This window comes from Carcharhinus amblyrhynchos, chromosome 4 (genome assembly GCF_965287045.1).
Source record: "Carcharhinus amblyrhynchos chromosome 4, sCarAmb.v2.hapA, whole genome shotgun sequence".
Lineage (NCBI taxonomy): Eukaryota > Metazoa > Chordata > Chondrichthyes > Carcharhiniformes > Carcharhinidae > Carcharhinus > Carcharhinus amblyrhynchos.
Window position 1 is genome coordinate 3,659,427 of NC_137327.1, and position 24,004 is coordinate 3,683,430.

The window sequence follows — 24,004 nt, forward strand, 5'->3', positions numbered from 1 at the left end:
GTTTGTGAATAGAACTCACACTCACCTGACAAAAGAGCAGCTCTCTGAAAGCTAGTGGCTTTTGCTACCAAATAAACCTGTTGGACTTTAACCTGGTGTTGTGAGACTTCTTACTCAATTTAGCATGGCCAATCAACCTAACTTGCACATTTATAGGCTGTGGGAGGAAACAGAAGCACCCGAAGGAAACCCACGCAGACACGGGAGAACATGCAGACACCACCAGACAGTGACCCAAGGCTGGGAATCGAACCTGCAGAGACTGCAGTGCTAACCACTGCACCACTGTGTCACAGAAGAAGAGGTCAGCCAATTCGGACTGAGATGTGGAGAAACTTCTTGGTTCAGGAGTTTGTGGATCTTTGGAATTCTCTGCCCCATGGAGCTGTGAATGTTCAGTTTTTGGAGATATTCAAGGTGGAGTTTGGGAGATTAGTAATGTACCAAGGGAATTATGAGGTAGTACTGAAAAATGGAGTTGAGTGGGGGATCAGCAATGATCTGATTGAACGATGAAGGAGGTTGAGGGGAGATAGATTCAGGTCCTCTTCCTTCCATTCTGTAACTCTGTCAGTGCCTGCACCGATGGTAGTCACGGTGAGACCAGAACTCTCCACTCACCTGATGAAGGGGAAAACCCCGAAAGCTTGTAGATTTACTATCAGATAATCTGGTTGGACTTTAACCTGGTGTTGTGAGACTTCTTCCTGTGTTTACCCCAGTCCAACGCCAGCATCTCCACATCAGTCACGGTGAGACCAGAACTCTGCACTCACTTGATGAAGGGGAAAACCTCGAAAGCTTGTGGGTTTACTATCCGATAAACCTGTTGGACTTTAACCTGGTGTTGTGAGACTTCTTACTGTGCCCACCCCACTCTGTCCCGACACTGAAGACCTTCAGTTCTATCACATTGCCACTGGGGGGTGATGTTGGGCTCCCTGTTTCCTGACAGCAGGAAGGGAGCGACTCTGATCTCCATTAAACAAAGCAAAGCCTGCTGTAAAATAAATCTACAAATCAAGATAGCACAAGCATGAAAATGCTCCACATTACAATTTACCCCACAGACAGTTGTTGCGTTGACTGATGTGATGTGAAGATGCCGGCGTTGGACTGGGCTGGGAGGAGTAGGAAGTCTCACAGCACCAGCTCAAAGTCCAACGGGTTTATCTGGAATTACGAGCTTTCAGAGTGCTGCTCCTTCACCTGGTGAAGGGGCAGTGCTCCAAAAGCTCGTGCTACCAAATAAACCTGTTGGTCTTTAACCTGGTGTTGTGAAACATGGACGGATGTGGCAGCCATTCTGCGCACAGTGAGATCCCAGACTGGGTGTGATTGGTTTGTTTTGGAGTTGGGGGAGAGGACTATCGGGCAAGAGGGCGGAGAGGATTTCCCTACTCTTGCTCGAGTGAGAGGCCACGTCAAATCTTAACACCCCATCTGGACCACACAGTTCGGGCTTTCATTGAGTGGCAGCTGTCCACCTTGTCAGACGATGGTTTGCGATGTCTCCGGTCACCTCCATGTTAAACACATCCTGGTGTGCCCAGGTTCCCCCCCTTCCCTCCGCCACTCTGGAATGCCAGTCTCTCTACTCCACTCGCTGCCCAGTCGACAGTGAGCCAGGAAGCTGCACGATTTGATGAAGTCCGATCACCCTTTACTCACTTAGTTGAACTCTGAGGGTGCGATGTTAACGGCCATTCGCGCTAAGCTCCTGCCGCAGTGAGACCGGAGAATTTAGCTGCCAGCCGAATCCCATTCGCTGTGGCAGGATGGGGAAAGATTCCGGCTTTAGTTTCAACCCCCTTCCAAACAGTCAGCCCCCAGAGGTCCCTGTCTCCCAGCGTCAGCAACAATATCCGCCATCCCCGTACCTCACTTGTTTGCGGCGGAGGTCTGATTACCGTGTGATTCAGTGAGCAGCTCACTGTGAAGAGGGTCTTTAGGTGTACATGGTGGCACAGTGGGTTAGCACTGCTGCTTCACAGCCCCAGGGTCCTGGGTTCGATTCCCGGCTCGGGTCACTGTCTGTGTGGAGTCTGCACATTCACCTCGTGTCTGCGTGGGTTTCCTCCGGGTGCTCCGGTTTCCTCCCACAGTCCAAAGATGTGCAGGTTAGGTTGATTGGCCAGGCTAAGAAATTGCTCCCTTAGTGTCCAGGGATGTGTAGGTTAGAGGGATTAGTGGGTATAATATGTAGGGATATGGGGGTTAGGGCCTGGGTGGGATTGTGTTCGGTGCAGACTCGATGGGCTGAAGGGCCTCTTTCTGTACTGTAGGGTTCTATGGTCAGCATCCATCTGATGAGCGTGGCCTAGTTAGGGAGGACATTGGCTTAGCAATGAGTCTACACTGACTGAATTGGCACGTTGCGCTGAGTTAGCGACCTTGCCCTGCCAGGAGAATCTGATGGTATGTCTGAGGCAGTGTCGGTGAATGTTGTTCAGCTTTCTCTCCTGCCTAGCACATGTTGTCCAGTTCTCAATGACGTACAGTGCACGGCACGGTGGCACACTGATTTGCACTCACAGCTCCAGGGACCTGGGTTCGATTCCTGGCTTGGGTCACTGTCTGTGCAGAGTCTGCACATTCTCTGTATGTCCGCCACACTCTGGCGCCTGTTCGGGTACACTGAGGGGCAATTTAGCATGGTCACTGCACCTAACCAGCACATCTTTGGACTTTGGGAGGAGCCTGGAGCACCCGGACGAAACCCACACAGACACGGGGAGAACGTGCAGACAGTGACCCAAACCGGGAATCGAACCTGGGTCCCTGGTGTCGTGAGGCAGCAGTGCTAATCATTGTGCCACCCCATTCTTAATACTGTGCTGGTTAGGTGCAGTGACCATGCTAAATTGGGCGGCACAATAGCACAGTGGTTAGCACTGCTGCTTCACAGCTCCAGGGACCTGGGTTCGATTCCTGGCTCAGGTCACTGTCTGTGTGGAGTTTGCACATTCTCCTCGTGTCAGTGTGGGTTTCCTCCGGGTGCTCCGGTTTCCTCCCACAGTCCAAAGATGCGTGGGTTAGATTGATTGGCTGTGCTAAATTGCCTCTTAGTGTCCTAAGATGCGTAGGTTAGAGGGATTATTGGGTAAAGTATGTCGGGATATGGAGATAGGGCCTGGGTGGGATTGTGGTCAGTGCAGACTTGATGGGCTGAAAGGCCTCTTTCTGTACTGTAGGGATTCTATTTCTATTTCTAAACACTGACCGGGATAGCTCTGTACTCTCCCACCAGCAGTGTCGTGTGGGGTCTTTTACATTCACCTGGGAGGCCCACTGGACTGTAACAATTTCTGAAAGTGTAGCATGAAGATGTCAGTATGGATTACGTGCTCATATTCAGGTTTGAACTCAAGACCTGCTGAGCGTGTGGTGAGAATTCTACCGAGGGAACCGAGGGTGAAACTCTGTGCGCAGTGAGAGCAAATATAAATATCTGAGCTTATAATAGCTCCGGCCACCTGAGTAAGTCAGAAAATGGAGATTTCTAACCACATCCTCTTCATTTCATTTCCTAATGATGATAGCCAATGACTGATGACTAGCAGTGACATTGACCTGAGCTTCATCAAACATCCACAACAACACTCCCAGTGGGTCAATGTGTCACCAGCTCTGGCACAGAGTTGTACAGCACAGGTTACTGCTAACCCCAATCCCGTGCTGAGCTAATTGATTGAAGGAGTTCATTCTGAAGGGGTTCAATAGGGCGGACACCAAAAGGTTGTCGGGGAACCTAAAGTTTCGAAATAAGGGACTGAGATAAGGAGAGATTTCTTCATTGGAATGGGCTGTGAAAATCTTTGGAACCCTCAACCCCAGAGAGCTGTGGACGCTCCATCATTGAATATATTTACGGCTGTGGGACGAACAGATTTTTAATTTCTTGGGGAATTAAGGGATATGGGGAACAGGTGGGAAATGGAGTGAGGGCCAAGGTCAGCCATGATCATATTGAATGGACACAGTAAGAAGTCTGACAACACCAGGCTTAAGTCCAACTGATTTATTTGATAGTAAACTCACTAGCTTTCGAGGTTTGCTCCTTCGTCAGGTGAATGGAGAGTTCTGGCCTCAGACAGAACTGACCTGAGTCTAGTCTGAGGCCAGAACTCTTCATTCACCTGATGAAGGGGCAAACCCCGAAAGCCTGCGGGTTTACTATCAAATAAATCAGCTGGACTTAAACCTGGTGCTGTCAGGCTTCTTACTGTGTTTACCCGAGTCCAACGCCGGCATCTCCACATCATGACTCATATTGAATGGACACAGGAAGAGTCTCACAACACCAGGTTAACGTCTAGCAGGTTTATTTGGAATCACGAGCTTTTGGAACGTTGCTCCTTCATCAGGTGAGTGGAGGTTAGTTCCTAAACACGGCACATATCGACAATGACACAATTGTAAGATAATTACAGGTTGGAATGTGAAGAATGATTGGAATGCGAGTCTTTACAATTAAACTAATCTTTACAGGAACAAACAGTGTGATTGGAGAGAGGGATAATCACAGGTTAAAGAGCTGAGAATTGTCTCCAGCCAGGACAGTTAGTAGGATTTTGCATGCCCAGGCCAAATGGTGGGGGTTACACGTAGTGTGACATGAACCCAAAATCTGATTGAGGCCATCCTCATGTGTACGGAACTTGGCGATCAGTTTCTGCTCGGTGATTCGGTATTGTCGTGTGTCTTGAAGGCTGAATGGCCCGTCATGTTGAAGAGTGGAGCTGACTCGATGGGCCGAATGGTCTACTTCTACTCCCAGTACTTCTGTTCTTGGGTTTTTGATTTGACGGTGCAGATAGAACAATACAATTTAGTCTGAAACTGAGAGTCCAGAAAGATTGGGTGTGATCTTACAATGAGAGACAGGCTGTTGAGAGGTGATGTCAGAAGCAGTAATCTGGAACTGTATCTGGCCCAAGGCTGGGGTTTCAATTGAACATTTCAAAACTGTGATAGGTCGGCTCTAAGCACATCAAGGTCCACAGATCCAAGTTAAGTGAATGGAGCTAGATATGGATTAGCCATGATCATACTGAACGATGCAATAATCTTGAGGGGCTGAATGGCCTCCATCTGTTCCGGTGTTCCTTCCTATAGTGATGATGTGGAGACACCGACGTTGGACTGGGGTAAGCACAGTAAGAAGTTTCACAACACCAGGTTAAAGTCCAACAGATTTATTGGCAGCACAAGCTTTCAGAGTCTCGAGCTCCTTCATCAGGTGAGGCCTTCCTATAGTGACATGGGAACAGGTGGAGCCAGTTCAGCCCTTCTAACCTGTTCATTCGTTCATTCGAATTCAGGCTAATCTGTATCTTAATGCCCTTACCTGGCCTTACGATCTCAGACTGGATGGCAGTGAGGTACTGCAATTGGTCTCAGCATCCTGAGGTGAGGGAGCCAGTAATTAGACAGAGTTCTGTTCCTGGTTGCTATCCTGTTCCTCTTGTGTGGACAGTAAGCAGGTGAAGAGTAGGGGGTGGCCTTGCACCCCTTCCTCTTCTTGCCCCTTTCCCACACACACACTGGTCAGTCAGCCTGCTGACCCTGACCGCCTTGGCAAGGACATGGACATTGGTAATGTGAGCACAGGTTGGAATGGTTCAGGCACACCAGCGTTTTTATTTCATGGGACGTGGGTGTCACTGGCAAGGCCAACATTTATTGCCCATCCATGATTGCCCCTTGAGAAGGGAGCGGTGAGCTGCTTCTTGAACCCACTGCAGTCCATGTGGTGTAGGTACACACACAGTGCTGTTAGGGAGGGAGTTCCAGGTTTATGACCCAGCGACAGTGAAGGAATGGAGATATATTTCCAAGATGTAGAGATGCCGGCGTTGGACTGGGGTAAACACAGTAAGAAGTCTGACAACACCAGGTTAAAGTCCAACCTTGTAAGACTTCTTACGATATATTTCCAAGTCTGGATGGTGAGTGACTCGGAGGTGGTGATGTTCCCATCCGAAGATAGTATTCAGGAATTTATTGGCTGGAGAGATTGATATTATACTGATATTGTCGGGAGATACACAGAAGCATAGAAGCTAAGCACAGAAGGAGGCCATTTGGCCCACTCTTCCTCTGCTGACCCTTTGCAAGAGCAATCACACTTTGTCCCACATCCCTGTTTTGTCTGTTATGCTTCGATTCCGATTTCTTGTCGATTTTGGGATAAACCTGGAGCGTTGGCTGTTAACTGCCCTCTGAAGCGGATTGGTCAGCGGGGTGTAAAGCTGTCACTGTTCAAGAAAAGGGGCTACCAGCATTAATTCAGAGGTAATTAGAACAGAACAATTACTGTTAACCTGCCAGCAATGTCTACATTCCAGGAATGAATTAAACAAAAACCCCGCACACACACACATGCACACACACACACACACACATGCACACACACACACACACACATGCACACACACACACACACACACACACACATGCACACACACACACACTCACACACGCACGCACTCACACACACACTCACACACACACATGCACACACACACACACACACACGCACATGCACACACACACACACACACACACACATGCACACACACACACACACACACACACACACACACATGCACACACACACACACTCACACACACACACGCACTCACACAGGGCACAGCAGATTATTTGGGAGACGATGATGGGCTGGTGTACAGCTAATGAAGGTTTGATTCGCTGTATGCTGGTGCTGTCAGTTTGCAGTGATTACATTCAGCACCAGAGGACAACACTGAGTCACCAGTCTCACCCACCCAACTTTCACCCCTCGACCAATCGTGTTAAACCTGCGCTGACAGATTTTTTTCCATTCTCTTGAGTTTGTTTTATTTAGCAGCAACAGGATCACGGGTCACCGTCCTGTTCTTCATCAGCTGACCATGCTTCTCACGTTAGCTGGGCAATTAGACTCATAGAGTCATAAGAACATAAGGACTAGGAGCAGGAGTAGGCCATTCGGCCCCTCGATCCTGCCCCGCCATTCAATAAGATCATGGCTGATCTTTTCATGGACTCAGCTCCACTTACCCGCCCGTTCACCATAACCCTTAATTCCTTTACAGTTCAAAAATCTATCTATCCTTGTCTTAAAAACTTTCAATGAGGTACCCACAGATTCACAATCCTTTGGGTTGGTCATAGAGTTTACAGCATGGAAACAGGGCCTTTGGCCCAGCTTGTCCATGCTGCCTTTTTTTAAATCACTAAGCTAGTCCCAATTGCCCACTTGTGGCCCATATCCCTCTATACCCATCGTACTCATGTAACTGTCTAAATGCTTTTTAAAAGACAAAATTGTACCTGCCTCTACTGCTACCTCTGGCAACTCCTTCCAGACACTCACCGCCCTCAGTGTGAAAGAATTGCCCCCCCCCGGATCCTTGGGAAGTGTAACCGGATCTGCTCCTGCCCTCACCTGACATGCAGACACATTCCTGGCAGTGACTGGGTTTCTCTGTCCTCTCTGACCTTTATAGCATTGACCCTACCCCTACCCTACACTGTAATCAGCCAGATGAATATTAAATGGATCTTCTTATGCTGCCCAGCTTAGTTCCACTTCATTGACTCATCGAAGGAACTGAGCTTGGTGAGATCGAACCCTCGAGGTGTGTGGCATGATTCGGTGGGTAATAAATTTAAAGTTTATTTATTAGTGTCACAAGTAACCCTAACATTAACGCTGCAATGGCAATCCCACGCCCCAGCGCCTGTTCGGGTTACACTGAGGGAGAATTTAGCACGGCCAATGCACCCTAACCAGCACGTCTTTCAGACTGTGGGAGGAAACACGGAGCACCCGGAGGAAACCCACGCAGACACAGGGAGAATGTGCAGTCTCCGCACAGACAGTGACCCGAGCTGGGAATTGAACCCAGATCCCCGGCACTGTGAGTCAGCAGTGCTAACCACCGTGCCACTAATGCTCTCATCGCTGGGTGAGAGGGTTCAAAGCCCAGTGCAGCACTGAGGGAGTGCTGCATTGTCAGAGGTGCCATCTTTTGGATGCGATGTTAATCGGAGGCCACACCTGCTCTCTTGGATGGACATAAAGTAATCTCACACGCAGTGGAGTATTTACCTCCCAAAACTGTGTTCCTAAAACAGACCATTTATTCAATGTCTCCTTCCTGTTTGTGGGATCTTGCTATGTACAATTCGGCTGCCGTGTTTCCCTACGTCATGACAGTGCCCACACTTCAAAAGCACCTCGTTGGATGCAAAGCTCTTTGGGGTGACCTGCAGTTGTGAAAGGTGCTATAGAAATGCAGGTGCAATATGCACGTACAAGAATGCTGTTGTTTTTCCGAAGTCTTTGATGATAATTGTGATGAAGTGGATCTATTAGCTTTCCATTTCTATTTGCTGAGGGAGTCCCTGAGGGAGTAAGTGAAAGTAAGTCAGTAATTCACTCTCCAGACACATTAGTGACCAAGTCAGTGTTAATGGGAAGTGAAGTCTGCGGCAGACTGGGGGTGGTTCCTCACTGTGTCCTGAATTCTCTGAAATATCATTTAACCCTCAAAGCCCTGACAATATACACACCTTCCTTTGAATAGCCCACTTCTCTCCACCATCCCTGACTCTCCCCCTTTCTCCTGAAGGGGTTACTCATGCAGGGGTCCCCTCAGCTACTCCAATGCCTCATTGAAGGGGCCATTCTTTCATGCAGGACAGCCAGTCCCCAGTTGGCTATTCATCTGCAGAGGGCATCACTTCCAAATCTGATTCTTTTCTCAATCTATGTCCTCCTGTGTACAATATTCTGGATGTGAGAGGTTATGGGTGGCACGGTGACACTGTGATTCGCACTGCTGCCTCACAGTGCCAGGGACAAGGGTTCGATTCTGGCCTTGGGTCACTGTCTGTGTGGAGTTTGCACATTCTCCTCATGTCTGCGTGGGTTTCCTCTGGGTACTCCGGTTTCCTCCCACAGTCCAAAGATATGTAGGTTAGGTGGATTGGCTGTGCTAAATTGTCTCTCAGTGTCCCAAGATGTGTAGGTTAGGTGGATTGGCTGGGGAAGGGTGGGACGGGGTTGGGGGAGGGGGGGGCGGAGGGGCGTGTGGGACTGGATAATATGCTCTTCCAGAGAATTGGTGCAGACTTGATGAGCTGAATGGCCTCCTTCTGCACAATAAGGATGCTATGGTTCTATGGGCAAGAAGTGGAGGCTGGGGGTGGGGCAGTGAAGTGGCTTTGGCTGATTCCCCCAGGGCACTGAGGCCAATTCCAGCTCACCCCGTCTCTGCGCTGGCCAAGATCAGCGAATCGGATGCATTCTGGGGACAGACCCCAGGGCGCGATGCTCTGGATGAATCCACAGGCTGTGTGGAAACCCAGCCTAATCCTCATTCACCTGAGATTCACACTTACACAATCCACAATGCTGGAATAGGATCTTCCCGCTGTGGGGCTTTGGTTTGAGGGTCACAGATTACCCAGAATGAGGGTTACAGTCTCAGGTGATCTTAAAGCAGATTCATTAAAGAAGTTGAACAAAGAAATAAAAAAACCCCAAAGATCCAAAACAACTGAGAATGGTCACAGCACAAGTGAAGGCCATTTGACCCATCATGTTGAGGCTGGTTCTCCCAGTTCACACACTAACACTCCCCCGCGCACGTCCCCCCCCCCCATCATTGCTGCACATTCTTAGTAGAAAAATGTACAGCTCAGAATGAAGCAAGTCCCTGTCTACACTGACCACCCAACCTAGTCCTGTTTTCCAGCACTTGCTACGTGGTCCTGGAGGTTAGGGGACCTCAGATGCAGATCTGGAGCTGGTCTCCACGGCTGGGAGTAGCAGTCCCTCCCATTTCCTTCAGTCTTCCTGAGTTAGCCGGGGTTGGAGCCAGCAAGGTCTACCTGGTAAAGTTCCCTTCCACCCTTTACCCTCCTGAGAATCCATTTATCCATCTTGTTTTGGGCAGGATTTATGTCAATCGTTTATTAAATTGTCCATCGGCAAGGGAGATGGTAGTGTGGTGTTAATTACACGCCAACAGTAATCCAGAGGGGCAGGTTAACGCTCTGGGGACATGAGTTCAAATCCCACCATGGCAGCTGGTACAATTTAAAATCAATTACTAAAATCTGGAACATAGTCTCAGTAATGGTGACCACAAAACTATCATCAATTGGTGTAAAATACTATTTGATTTATTATTGTCACATATATTATCATAGTGAAAAATATTGTTTCCTGCGCACAATACAGACAAAGCATACCGCTCATAGAGAAGGAAAGGAGAGAGTGCAGAACGTAGTGTTACAGTTAGGGTGTAGAGAAAGATCAACTTAATGTGAGGTAGGTCCATTCAAAAGTCTGACAGCAGCAGGGGAGAAGCTATTCTTGAGTCCGTTGGTATGTGACCTCAGACTTTTGTATCTTTTTCCCGATGGAAGAAGGTGGAAGAGAGATTGTCCGGGGTGCGTGGGGTCCTTGATTATGCTGGCTGCTTTGCCAAGGCAGCGGGAAGTGTAGACAGAGTCAATGGATGGGAGGCTGGTTTGTGTGATGGATTGGGCTACATTCACAACTCTTTGTAGTTTCTTGTGGCCTTGGGCAGAGCAGGAGCCCATACCAAGCTGTGATCCAACCAGAAGGAAAGCTTTCTACGGGACATCTGTAAAAGTTGTTGAGTGTTGTAGTGGACATATCAAATTTCCTTAGTCTTCTGAGAAAGTAGGTGTTGATAGGTTTTCTTAACTATAGATTCAGCATGGGAGGACCAGGATAGGTTGTTGGTGATCTGGACACATAAAAACTTGAAACTTTTGACCCTTTCTACTTCATCCCCATTGATGTAGACAAGGGCATGTTCTTCACTATGCTTCCTGAAATCGATGACTATTTGATTCCTTCAGGGAAGGAAATCTGCTCTCCTTACCCGGTCTGGCCTACACATGACTCCAGAGCCACAGCAACGGGGTTGACTCTCAACTGCCCTCAGGCAACCAGGGATGGGCAATAAATGCTGGCCAGCCAATGACACCCATGTCCCACAAATGAGTAAAAAAAGAAACTCTTGGGATTCGGTCCCATTATTTCTTGTTAGCAAGCGGGGCCTAGGATTCTGAACTAAGTCAACTAGTTATCAGCTGTGCTACAATTGGTATCAGTGCCATTGGACTCTGGGGCAGGGTGGGTGTGGAGAGGGGGCTCACAATCGTCAGCCAATGAAGTCCCCTTCGCTCTGTGAGATCTTGGACGAGACCAGTGCGGAATGAGGCCTACCATGGGGGAAGAGCCCATCAATTTTCCATGGAATACCAAGAGTACAATGGAACTTGTCCGCTCTGGGATTCCACCAAACATTCAAGAGGTTGAGGATGGCACGGTGGCACAGTGGGTTAGCACTGCTGCCTCACAGCGCCAGCGACCCGGGTTCAATTTCAGCCTCGGCTCACTGTCTGGAGTTTGCACATTCTCCTCATGTCTGCGTGGGTTTCCTCCGGGTGCTCCGGTTTCCTCCCACACTCCAAAGACGTGCAGATTAGGTGGATTAGCCCTTAGTGTCAGGGAGATTGGCTGCAGTAAACACACATGGGATTGCAGGGATAGGGCCTGGGTGGGATTGTGGTCGGTGCAGACTCAATGGGCCTAATGGCCTCCTTCCGTACTGTACAGATTTTATGTTCCATTCTATGTTCTCGGTTCATGGCTCAAAAGGAGGAAGAGGGGACCAGAACCGACAAAGTAAAATTTACTCACAGCATTGTTTTTTAGGTTGACATACATCTGACAGGAGCACAAACGAGCACAGTGCACAAATTGTGTTTTATCTATTTTATGTACAGCACATATTACAATGCAAGGTACAAACAGCAGATTTTTATAACTCCGCATTCCCTAGGGACTCAATGAGGAGGCGATAGGAGGGGCTGTCACAAAAACATCAACGTGAGAAGGGAGTGTATATTCCTGACGTGTTATTAAAATACTTGCATTTCTATAGCGCCTTTCACCACCCCAGGGCATTCCCAAATCACTTCACAGTCAGTGAAATACTTCTTGCAGCGTGGCCACTGTTGCAATGTGGGAAGTACGGCAGCCCGACTGGTGCACAGCAAGATCCCACAAACAGCGACGAGGTTAATGAGCAGATTATCACCTTTTTCGGTGACACCGCCCGAGGGACAGATCGGCGAGGGAACTGGGATGAAATCCCCTTCTCTCCAACCGGTGACGCTCAGGGATCGTTCACGGCTGACTGAGGTGGCAGACGGGGCCCTGGGTCTAACAGCTCAACCAGCAGACAGCGCCTCCGACAGCGCAGCACTCCCTCAGTGCACAGAACTTCAAGCCTGAATTTGTGCTCGGGTCGCTGGATTAGGACTTGAACGCACGACCGTCTGACTCACACAGGAAGGTGCTTCCACCTGAGACACAGCTGACACTCGACTAGAGGTGTTAATTTGCAGCATTTAAGCAGCAGCTCATTTCATGTTGGCTCTTTTCGGGAGGTTGGGAAGTCCTCCCGTTCGCTCTGCATACTGCCCTTGGGTCAACGCGATGCACACCCCCAGTTCCCTGGTTCTCTCAGCTTCCTGTTGTGCTGGGGGAGGGATGCGGGTGTCGGAGGTGGTGGGGGGGAGGTGGTGGGCTGTGCGTCACGACTCCCTCTTTGCCTTCAGTGAGGGGCCGACTTTTACACGATGGTGCGGGAGGCAGTCCTGCACTCCTCGGGCGTGTCCTTCAGGCCATCCAGCGGGGTCAGCGGGAGAGCCACATCCTGCCTCCTGTTGACTGCCTGCTCGTACGGAGGTGCCTGGCCCAGGGGCAGCGTGGTGGAGGAGATGGACGAAACCACCTGCTGGTAATGTGGAGGGACGGTGGGAGCACTCCTGGGGTCCCTGTTTCTCTGGGGGCTGGCTTCTTCCTCAGCGGGGGTCTGATGAGTCGAGTCGCTCCTTTGCCATGGGTCAGTCAGGGAGTATGGTGGAGGGTCTTCCTCCGGGAGGTACAAGTCTGACGCTCCGTGTCCCACACAGTCTTCATAGCTGGCACAGAGAGAGAGAGGAAGAGCCGGGAATTCAGAACAAGGCCAATAGGTAAAAATGTCAAAATTTACAGATGATAAATGATTCAACATTCAATAAGGTTTGTCTTGCATTACAATGTGCAGCCTCTTACCTTCCACCCTGCACAAGACTGAACACAATTCAAAGCTTTGCTTCCCATCTCCTAACTCACACCAAGCCTTGTTCATCATTGCCCCCTCTGTTCAGAGACTCACACTGGTTGGGGGTGGCAGGATGGCACAGTGGACCCAGTGCACCTCGCACCGCCAGGGGCCCAGGTTCAGTTCCGGCCTTGGCTCACTGTGTGGAGTTTGTACATTCTCCCCGTGTCTGCGTGGGTTTCCTCCGGGTGCTCCGGTTTCCTCCCACAGTCCAAAAATGTATGGGTTAGGTGGATTGGCCATGCTAAATTGCCCCTTAGTGTGGGGGACTATCTCGGGTAAATAGGTGAGGTTACAGGGATAGGGCCTGGCTGGGATTGTGGTCAGTGCAGAATCGATGGGCCAAATGGCCTCCTTCAGCACTGTAGATTCTATGATTCCAATTCGCTCCATGGCTTCATGCTTCACATGTTGTTTGGTTCTTGTGATCAAGAAGGTGAATGGAATGTTGGCCTTTATACCGAGAGGGATAGAATATAAAAGCAGGGAGGTCTTGCTACAACTGTACAGGGCACTGGTGAGGCCGCAGCTGGAGTACTGTGTGAGGTTCACTAGGCTGATACCGGAGATGAGGGGGTTGGACTATGAAGAGAGACCAAATAGACTGGGTCTGTACTCGTTGGAGTTTAGAAGGATGAGGGGGGATCTTATAGAGACGTATAAGATAATGAAGGGGATGGATAGGGTAGAGGTAGAGAGGTTCTTCTGGCTTAGAAAGGTTGGCAGGACTAGAGGGCACAGCCTCAAGATAAGGAGGGGTCACTTTAGGTCAGAGTTGAGGAGGAACTTCTTCACTCAAAGGGTGGTGAATCTCTGGAATTCTCTGCCCGTTGAAGTGGTGGAGGCTACCTCGCTGAATATATTTAAGTCACGGGTAGATAGGTTTTTGGTAGGCAAAGGAATTAAGGGTTATGGGGAGAGGGCGGGAAAGTGGAACTGATCCACTTCAGATCTACCATGATCTTATTGAATGGCGGGGCAGGCTCGAAGGGCTGGATGGCCTACTCCTGCTCCTATTTCTTATGTCCTTATTCTTGTGAAACTGTAAAATCCTGTCGGAGATCAACAGACCTTCCCAATGTCAGCCCCTCGCCCGCTCCGATTTCTGTGGTGGGTGTGGCTTCTGAGTTGTGTTCTTGTATTTTTGATTCCAGACTGTAAACTTCAGTCTGGAATGTTGCTATTTCTCTGAATAGTTAATTCCTGGTTTAGAACCAGTCATTATTGCGATGAATGATGGAACATGTGAATATAATGTAGATTAATTGCCCCTTGAAGCTTTGTGAATATGAGACTGAAATCCAATTAAAATCTTGAGCAGAAATCCAGGGCAATGATCCTCATATCCCACACTGCTGACAGAAACTAGTTGCCTTGTTTCTGTCTCTGTGAATGTGAGTTTACAAGGGGCACGGAGTGGTTCAGCTTTTCACTTGTTTTTTAGCTTTGTTTTCCAGGGCTGGCTGGATCTGTTTTAAACACACTGCCAGATATAAGATGGGCACTACAGAAATGCAATGGTAGAAAGAAGAGGAACAGCCCCTGGCTGACTCCAGAAAACAAACAATCATAGAATGTTACAGCGTGGAATGATGGCTGGTGTTCACTGACTGTTGTCATGAGACCATTCGGCCCATCATGCCTGTGTCAACTCTTGAGAACTCTCCGATTCTAGACTCACTAAATGGTTACAACACAGAAAGAGGCCATTGGGCCCATTGTGTCTGTACTGGCTCTTTGAATGAGCAATTCATTCGATGTTATTCTCCTGCCTTCTCCCCATCATCCTGCAATTTTTCCTTTTTGATAATAATCTTACTGAAAGCCACAAATGGCCTTGTCTCCACCACACTCTCAGACAGTGCATTCCAGATCCTAACCACTCACTGTGTGAATCTGTCTCCACCACACTCTCAGACAGAACACTGCACATCCTAACCACTCGCTGTGTGAATCTGTCTCCACCACACTCTCAGACAGTACATTCCAGACCCTAACCACTCACTGTGTGAATCTGTCTCCACCACACTCTCAGACAGTGCATTCCAGATCCTAACCACTCACTGTGTGAATCTGTCTCCACCACACTCTCAGACAGAACACTGCACATCCTAACCACTCGCTGTGTGAATCTGTCTCCACCACACTCTCAGACAGTACATTCCAGATCCTAACCACTCGCTGTGTGAATCTGTCTCCACCAGACTCTCAGACAGTACATTCCAGATCCTAACCACTCGCCTTTGTGAATCTGTCTCCACCACACTCTCAGACAGTACATTCCGATCCTAACCACTCGCTGTGTGAATGTGTCTCCACCACACTCTCAGACAGTGCATTCCAGATCCAAAGCACTCGCTATGTAAGTCTGTCTCCACCAGACTCTCAGACAGTACATTCCAGATCCTAGCCACTCTCTGTGTGAACCTGTCTCCACCACACTCTCAGACAGTACATTCCAGATCATAACCACTCGCTGTGTGAATGTGTCTCCACCACACTCTCAGACAGTGCATTCCAGATCCAAAGCACTTGCTATGTAAGTCTGTCTCCACCACACTCTCAGACAGTACATTCCAGATCATAACAACTCGCTGTGTGAATGTGTCTCCACCACACTCTCAGACAGTACATTCCAGATCCTAACCACTCACTTTGTGAGAAAGTTCCACCTCATGTTGCTGTCATTGCTTCAATTACCTTAAATCCATGTGATCTGCTTCTCCCTCCTTCCACCAACAGAATCAGTTTCTCCATCCACCCCCCTCATGACCTGGATCAAATCTCTTCTCCCTTTTCCCTACCTTCTCGTAGGAGAACAGTCGCAGTCTGTCCAATCTTCTTACATAACTGAAGCTCCTTATCCTTGGAAACCATTCTCGTCAATCTTTCCTGCATCCTCTCTAACATCTTGACCTCCTTCCTCACATGTGGGACCAGATCTGGATACAATTCTCCAGCTCAGGGTGAACCTGTGTTTTATACATTTTACTTTTTTCTGTTCAATTTTTCCCAGTTCAGTTATTGATCCAATTTCCTTTCCCAAGTTACTATTGAATCTGCTTCCACTAACCTTTCAGACAATTAATCACTTCCAATCCTTCAGCGATGAACTTAACTCTGAGCCCTTTGGTTACCGACCCTCAAACCAACATCTCCTTCTATACTCAACGCTTCCTGATTGGAAATGCCTCGATTAAATCTTTCCTTCCTCACGGAGAACAGTTCCAGCTTCTCTGAATCTTTCTCCACACAAAGTTATTCTTCCACTGAAGGTTCCAACACTTTTTATTTGCTTATGGGATGTGGACATCACTGTGGCGACCAGCATTCATTGCCCATCCTTAATTGCCCTTGGGGAGGTGGTGCTGAGCTGTCCTCTTGAACCTGCTGCAGTTCCTGAAGTGTAGGTACACCCACTTTGCTGTTAGGCAGAGGAAAGCTTTGCGTAGCGTAAACTCTACTACGGACAGTTAGACTGAGTGACCTGTTCCTGTGCTGTAAATTCCACGTTATTCAGTCTGTGAGAGCTCGCTGAGTATACAATTATACTGCATAACAACAGCTCAACAGGAATGTTCCGGAATTCCCCCGCAGCGTATTTTCCAGCAGTAGAGACAGCTCCCCATTGGCTACAGGCAGGATCTTCCAGTCCCACTGATGTCCACGGCATTTTGTGTGGCACTGGGGAACCTGCTCTAGTGGTGGGGTGGAGGGGGGGGGTCACTTCCGGCGGGACTGGAATTCCTCACTGGCATGGACAGAACATACAACCATAAGACAGAGGAGCAGAATTAGGCCACTCGGCCCATCGAGTTTGCTCCACCATGCAATCATGGCTGATATTTTTCTCATCCCCATTCTCCTGCCTTTTCCCCATAGCCCCTGATCCCTTTATTAATCAAGAACCTATCTGTCTCTGTCTTAAAAAGACTCAATGACCCGGCCCTCCACAGCCTTCTCCAGCAAAGAGTGCCTCAGATTCCCCACTCTCTGGCTGAAGAAATTCCTCCTCATCTCCGTTTTAAAGGATCGTCCCTTTAGCCTGAGGTTGTGCCCTCTGGTTCTAGTTTTTCCCACTAGTGGAAACATCCTCTCCACGTCCACTCTATCCGGGGCCTCGCAGTATCCTGTAAGTTTCAATAAGGTCCCCCCTCATCCTTCTAAACTCCAATGAGTGCAGACCCAGAGTCCTCAACCATTCCTCACATGACAAGCCAGGGAATCCTGGCCCAATGTACTCTTTGTGAAGTAGTTTGATTTACTCGGTAGCAGCGTATCAACACAATCCATTTAAACTCCCAACACGCACAGCAGATTATCTGGCCCCGTCACAGTGCTGTTTTTTTTGGGATCTTGCTGTGCGCAAGAGGAGGCAATGGCCTAGTGGTACTACCACTGGATTACTAATCCCGAAACTCTACTAATGTTCTGGGGACCTGGGTTCGAATCCCGCCACGGCAGATGGTTGGAATTTGACTTCAATAAAAAATATCTGGAATTAAGCACCTATCATGAAATCATTGTCGGAAGAACCCGTCTGACTCACGAGTGTCCCTTTAGGGGAGGAAATCTGCCGTCCTCACCCCGGTCTGGCCTACATGTGACTCCAGAGCCACAGCAATGTGGCTGACTCTCAGCTGCCCTCCAACGGTAAGTAGGGATGGGCAATAAATGCCGGGCCCGGCCAGCGACACCCATGTCCCATGAATGGACATGAAAAATAAATACTGGTGGCCAGTTTCCTACGTTACAACAGTTTCCACACTTCGAAAAGCCTTTCATTCCCCGTGAAGTGCTTTGAGTCATCTAATGGCTGTGAAGGATGCTGCAGAGATGCAGGGGCCTTTTTGTTTAAGTAATGAAGCCATTAAGAACTGATCTTGTTTCTTGTCCCCCCACCCCCCAGCTGGGGAACATGAAGGAAAATGGCTGCGGAGCTTTCAGGATGGTTTGATTGCAGCCATGAATAATTTAAAGGCAGCATGACTCAGCGAGCATTGGAACCCATTACAGTGATTGATGGGACTTCTCAGCACGCAGGCTACCTTTAATAAAAGGACACGGGGTCAATGTGCAAAAGCTTAATGGGCACAAACCTTCCGGAGTTAAAGGCCAGGAAGCCAATGTCTGAGAAACTCTCAATTCCGCTTACCAATCATTTAATAAACTCCCTGGCTCCATCTTCCGTGTATTTTGTTTTTACTTGATCTGATTATCAGAAAGTAAGTTGTATCGAGCGTTGGTAATACAGCGAGCAGCGAGGATTGAAATAGATTACACAGAATGATGGAAACCGTCCAGGAGGCTCCACTTATTCTCATCGGGAATGATGATTAATGCCAAAAAATTAGACACTTTGAGTATCTCAGTGGGAGTACATATAACAGAGCGCTGTCTCTTCTCCCCCGTCTCGCAGGCTTAACTGGGGCAACGCAGAGCAGGCTTAATTGTGTATTTTCTTGCTGATACGCAAGGAGTGCTCAGGATGAACCACATCTCGGGCGAGGGAAGGTGGGTGCAGCTTAATGACAGGTGACGGATTTGCCATCACGTCCTCACTGGCAAAAGAACCCGGCAGATGTGAAGATGTTGTCGATATGCGGCCAGCTGTGAGAACGCACCCCGAGAGAGGGAAGTGGGAGCAGATTCAAAAAGGGAACCAGCTACAAACTCGAAAATGGAACAATTACTGATGTATGGGGGGGGGGGAATGGTGTGGGGGGGGGGCACAGGGGTACAGTGGTTGGCACTGCTGCCTCACAGCGCCAGGGATCCAGATTCGATTCCGGCCTTGGATCACTGTCTGTGTGGAGTTTGCATGTTCTCCCCGTGTCTGCGTGGGGTTCTTCCGGGTGCTCCGGTTTCCTCCCACACTCCAAAGATTTCAGGAGTTAGGTGGATTGGCCAATAAATTTTCCATCAGTGTCACGAGGATGTGCAGCGTAAATATTTTCTTTATTTATTTGTGTCACAAGTAGGCTTACATTAACACTGCAGTGAAGTTACTCTGACAATCCCCTAGTCACCACACTCTGGCGCCTGTTCGGGTACACTGAGGGAGAACTTAGCATGGCCAATGCACCCTCACCAGCACGCCTTTCAGACTGTGGGAGGAAGCCAGAGCACCCAGAGGAAACCCACACAGATATGGGGAGAACATGCAAACTCCACACAGACAGTGACCCAAAACTAGAATTGAAACTGGGTCCCTGGCACTGTGAGGCAGCTGTGCTAACTGCTGTGCCACTGTGTCACCCAATCAATGGGGTTACGGGGATAGGGTCTGGGTGGGATTGTTGTCAGTGCAGACTCGATGGGCCGAACGATCTCCTTCTGCACTGTAGGGATTCTAGGAATAAGACAACTCTTCAAAGAGCTGGCAGAAGAACGAGGGACAGAATGGCCTCTGCCCATGTTCTCCCATTCTGTGGTCCAAGAGTTCTATCCTATTTTTCTGTCACTCGCACGCAGCAGGTCCCGTCACACCTCAGATAGGAGAATCCCACCCGAGGATTCTGATGATGTTTTGTGTCACAGCCCCAGCTGAGATACACCATAGGTGTCACCGTTCTCCCAATCGTAAGTACAACATTGAGGAAGAGGCCCTTAGTGCCCATGCCAGCTCCTTGGAAGATTCATCCCACCATTCTTCGAGCAGAGAAACTCGGAATTGAAGCATACAGTGAAACTGCCCCTGTTTCACCTTCCAATGGAACTCCAGGATTACTGATTCTTCCTGCGATTTGACAATCCTGAACCGGTTTTTCCTTCTGCTCTTCCCGCATATCTCTTCTATTTATTCTTTTTTAAGTATTCAGCTCACTGCCGCCTCCTCAAGGAGCAGTTAGGGACAGGCAATAAATTCTGGTCTAGCCAGCGTCACCCACATCCCTTGAATGAAAAAAAATCTGAAACTTATCCTTGAGTCACTAATCATAACAGCTTTCCCTGTTTAAAAATAATTCTCACCTCCCCCTCTGTTTTCATTTCCCAATTACCTCCGCTGACTCTGCTCAAAATCCACCAGAATGTCAAAGACTTAGGTGGCGATCTTACCCTCTCACCCCACCAGTCAACGGGCAGGGCGAGCTGGTAAGATCATGAGAGAACCTGATTTCTCACCTCTCGCAACGTACCGGCACGGTACATCTGGTGAGATCAGCCTTGCAGAAATCTGAACATGTGCAATGGCGCTCTCTGATGCCAGCAGCCGGCTTTTGGGCAATTAAGACCCCTGCTAGCGGAATTCAAATTTGGCTTGATTTTTTTTGTCTAAGTCAGGTTTTTAAGTCACTCAAAAAATGGCGCGAATTTCTCCCCTTTTTGCACTTGATCGGCTCTTAGACTTTTTTTTTGGTAAGATCGCCACCTTAAATTTTTATAAAGTTCATTCACAGGATATGAACATCACAAGCTGGGCCAGCGTTAGTTGCCCTTCCCTAATTGCCCTTGAACTGGCTGTCTCATCTGGCCATTTCAGAGGGCATTTAAGAATCAGCCACATTGCTGTGGGTCTGGAGTCACACGTAGGCCAGACCAGGTAAGGACGGCAGATTTCCTTCCCCAAAGAACGTTAAGTCCCCTTTAATCCTGCACAATGCCCCAAAGTGGTTCACAATCATTGGAGGGAATGCATCCCATTGCAATGGAGCAGCCAATCTGTGCACAGCAAGCTCCCACAAACTGTGATGAGATACAACTGTTATTTTGGAAGGATGTTGGTTGAGGGATAAATATTAAGCAGTCGATAGAGGGGGGACTCGCTTTTTAATCTTCTTCCAAATACCACCATGGGATATTTTATATCCACCTGAGGGACAGAAGCAGTCCTCAGCTTCTCATTTCATCTTAACAATGGCATTTCCAACAATGCAGCATTCGCTCTGGGCGCACGCGATTAGATCATATTTATACAGCCCTTTCTGAAGCCTGCTGCAATAACACAGGACTCCCCATCACTGAGAACCTCAACTTTCACCTCTGTAATGTAACCCCTATCTGTTACTGTCTCAGCCCATCTCCTACAGAGACCCTCACCTATGCTTTTGATACCATGAGACTGGGCTACCCTGAGGCACCCCCGGCTGGCCAAATGTATTCTGCTTCCTGTAAACAAGTCTCTGCCTTGCATCCTAACTCGCATCAACTTTCATTCACGCACTGACTGACGGACGGATATCGGCTCCAGTGGAAAATTCTCATCCGAGTTTTCAAGCCCGTCCATTGCTTTTTGTCCCTCCCTATCGCTATAACCTCTGTGTGTCTGGACTACAGAGTGACGCTGAAAGGGCATTTCCCCTTGTGGAGTGCCTAAACCTGGTGTTGTCAGAATTTTTACTGTGTTTACCCCAGTCCAACGCTGGCAAATCCACAACAAGAGTGCCTAGGAGCAGAGGGCATAGTTTAAAAACAAGGGGTCTCCCACTTAAGACAGAGATGGGAAGAAATATCTTCTCTCAGAGAGTCTTGAGCCTTTGGAACCCTTGTCCCTAGAGAATGGTGGAGGCAGGGTCACTGAATATTTTTAAGGTAGAGTTAGATAGGTCTTGATGTACAAAGAGAGTCAATGATTATTTGGGAAGGTGGGGGTGTGGAGTTGACCAGTTATGGTCTTACTGAGTGGAAGAACAAGTTCAAGGGGCCTAATGGCCTGCTGTTTTTTTTAATTCACTCATGGGACGTGGGTGTCGTTGACTGGCCAGGATTAATTGGCCATCCCTAGTTGCCCTTGTTCAGAGGGCAGTTGAGAGTCACCCACATTGCTGTGAGAGATTTCCTTCCCTAAAGGACATTAGTGAACCAGATGGGTTTTTCTGACAATCGTTTCATGGTCATCAGTAGATTCTTAATTCCAGATTTATGGAATAAAGTTCCACCATCTGCCGTGACGGGTTTCGAATCCAGGTCCCCCTGAACATGAGCTGAGTTTCTGGATGAATAGTCTAGTGATAACACCACTCGGCCATCACTTCCTGCTTCCATTTTGTGAGTATATGATCTCCTCCAGCATCCCCCCTTCCCAAATCCTCAGCATTCCCCCCCAACCCTCTGAAATATCTGAATTCTTCCAATTTTGCTTTCCTGTGGGTCCCCAATTTCACGCCCGATGCCTCAAACTCTGGAATTCTCTCCCTCCCTCAATCTTGGCAACCTTTTGCCCCTCCCTCTCTCCTCCTTTAGGACTCTCCTTGAATACTATCACTTTGACTAAGGTTTTGGTCACTGGTCCTTCAGTATCTCCTTCCATGTCTCAAGAGTCAAACATCCACAGATTACCCTCCTGTGAGAAACATGTTACACAAAAACATAGAAACTCGAAGCAGGAGGAGGCCATTTGGCCCTTCCAACCTGCTCCGTCATTCATTCTGATCATGGCTGAATTCAATATCCTGATCCACCTTCCTCCCATACCCCTTGATCCTGTTAGTCCCAAGGGATAGATCTAATTTCTCCTTGAAATCAGACAGCATTTTGTCCTCAGCTACATTCTGTGGTAGCGAATTTCACACATTCACCACCCAATGGGTGAAGAAATTTCTCATCTCAGTTCTAAAAGGTTTACCCCTTATCCTCAAACTATGACGGCTAGTTCTGGGCTCTCCCCACCATTGGGAGCATTCTTTCTGTAAGTTTAGATGAGATTCCCTCTTCCAAACTTTGGTGAATATAACCCTAACCGACTTAGTCTCTCCTCGCGTGACAGGCCTATCATCCCAGGAATCAGCCTGGCAAACCTTTGCTGTGCTCCCTCTATAGCAAGGCCATCCTTCCTCAGATAAGGATACTAAAACTGACACACTGCACTGAAGGTGCCATGTAATGGTGATGTGGTTGTTCTGCTTGCTGGATTCTCCTCGGGGCAGTGAGGGAGGCTGGAAGCTGGACCGCCATCGAGATGACTGCCAAATATTTTCATCTGGCCAACAGCTCGTTACATTTTTAAATTAACCGAGTATCTTCCAGCCTCAAGATAAAGGGGGGGCAGTTTAGAACAGAGTTGAGGAGGAACTTCTTCACTCAAAGGGTGGTGAATCTCTGGAATTCTCTGCCCGTTGAAGTGGTGGAGGCTGCCTCGCTAAATATATTTAAGACGCGGGTTGATGGGTTTTTGATAAGAGAGGGGATTAAGGGTTATGGGGAGAGGGCAGGAAAGTGGAACTGATCCACTTCAGATCAGCCATGATCTTATTGAATGGCGGGGCAGGCTCGAGGGGCTAGATGGCCTACTCCTGCTCCTATTTCTTATGTTCTTAATGAGGTTCATCCGCAAACATTCAACACCTCAACATCTCATTTATAAATATGGTGGAGTACTCCTCGCTACTCCAGAATGTCACTTACTTGGACATACTCAAATAATGAGGATTCTACCTCCATCTTTTTAAATTAGTTGAAGGTTAAATGGTTACAGATGAAGGTCACTGGGAAATATTTAGTTCGAGTGAAGCCTTTATACACATCCACCCTCGCGGAGGGTTTGCCCTATAGTAACTTGCCCATGTCCTCTTGGTTTAGAACATAGAACATAGAACATTGAACATAGAACATTACAGCGCGGAACAGGCCCTTCGGCCCACAATGTTGCGCCGACCAGTCTTATTTTTAAAAAAAAACATTGACCCACTAATCTAAACCAATCCCTTTTCGTCCATAAACCTATCCACCAATCTCTTAAACGCCCCCAAACTAGGCGCATTTACAACTGCAACCGGCAGGGCATTCCAGTCCCTCACCACCCTCTGGGTAAAGAACCTGCCCCTGACATCCGTCCTAT

The 24,004-nt window shown here is 48.5% G+C and overlaps 1 protein-coding gene across 2 annotated transcripts in view; it reads right to left on the bottom strand.

Annotated features, from left to right (window-relative positions):
* Positions 1-10,194: 10,194 nt before the first annotated feature.
* Positions 10,195-24,004, bottom strand: part of bean1 (brain expressed, associated with NEDD4, 1) — an 83,352-nt gene continuing 69,542 nt past the window's right edge. For both annotated transcript variants that reach the window (XM_080188059.1, XM_080188058.1), the window contains one exon: positions 10,195-13,045. In XM_080188059.1, the coding sequence (XP_080044185.1) occupies positions 12,694-13,045 (352 nt within the window). In that variant the 3' untranslated portion in view covers positions 10,195-12,693. The remainder of the gene's footprint in view (positions 13,046-24,004) is intronic.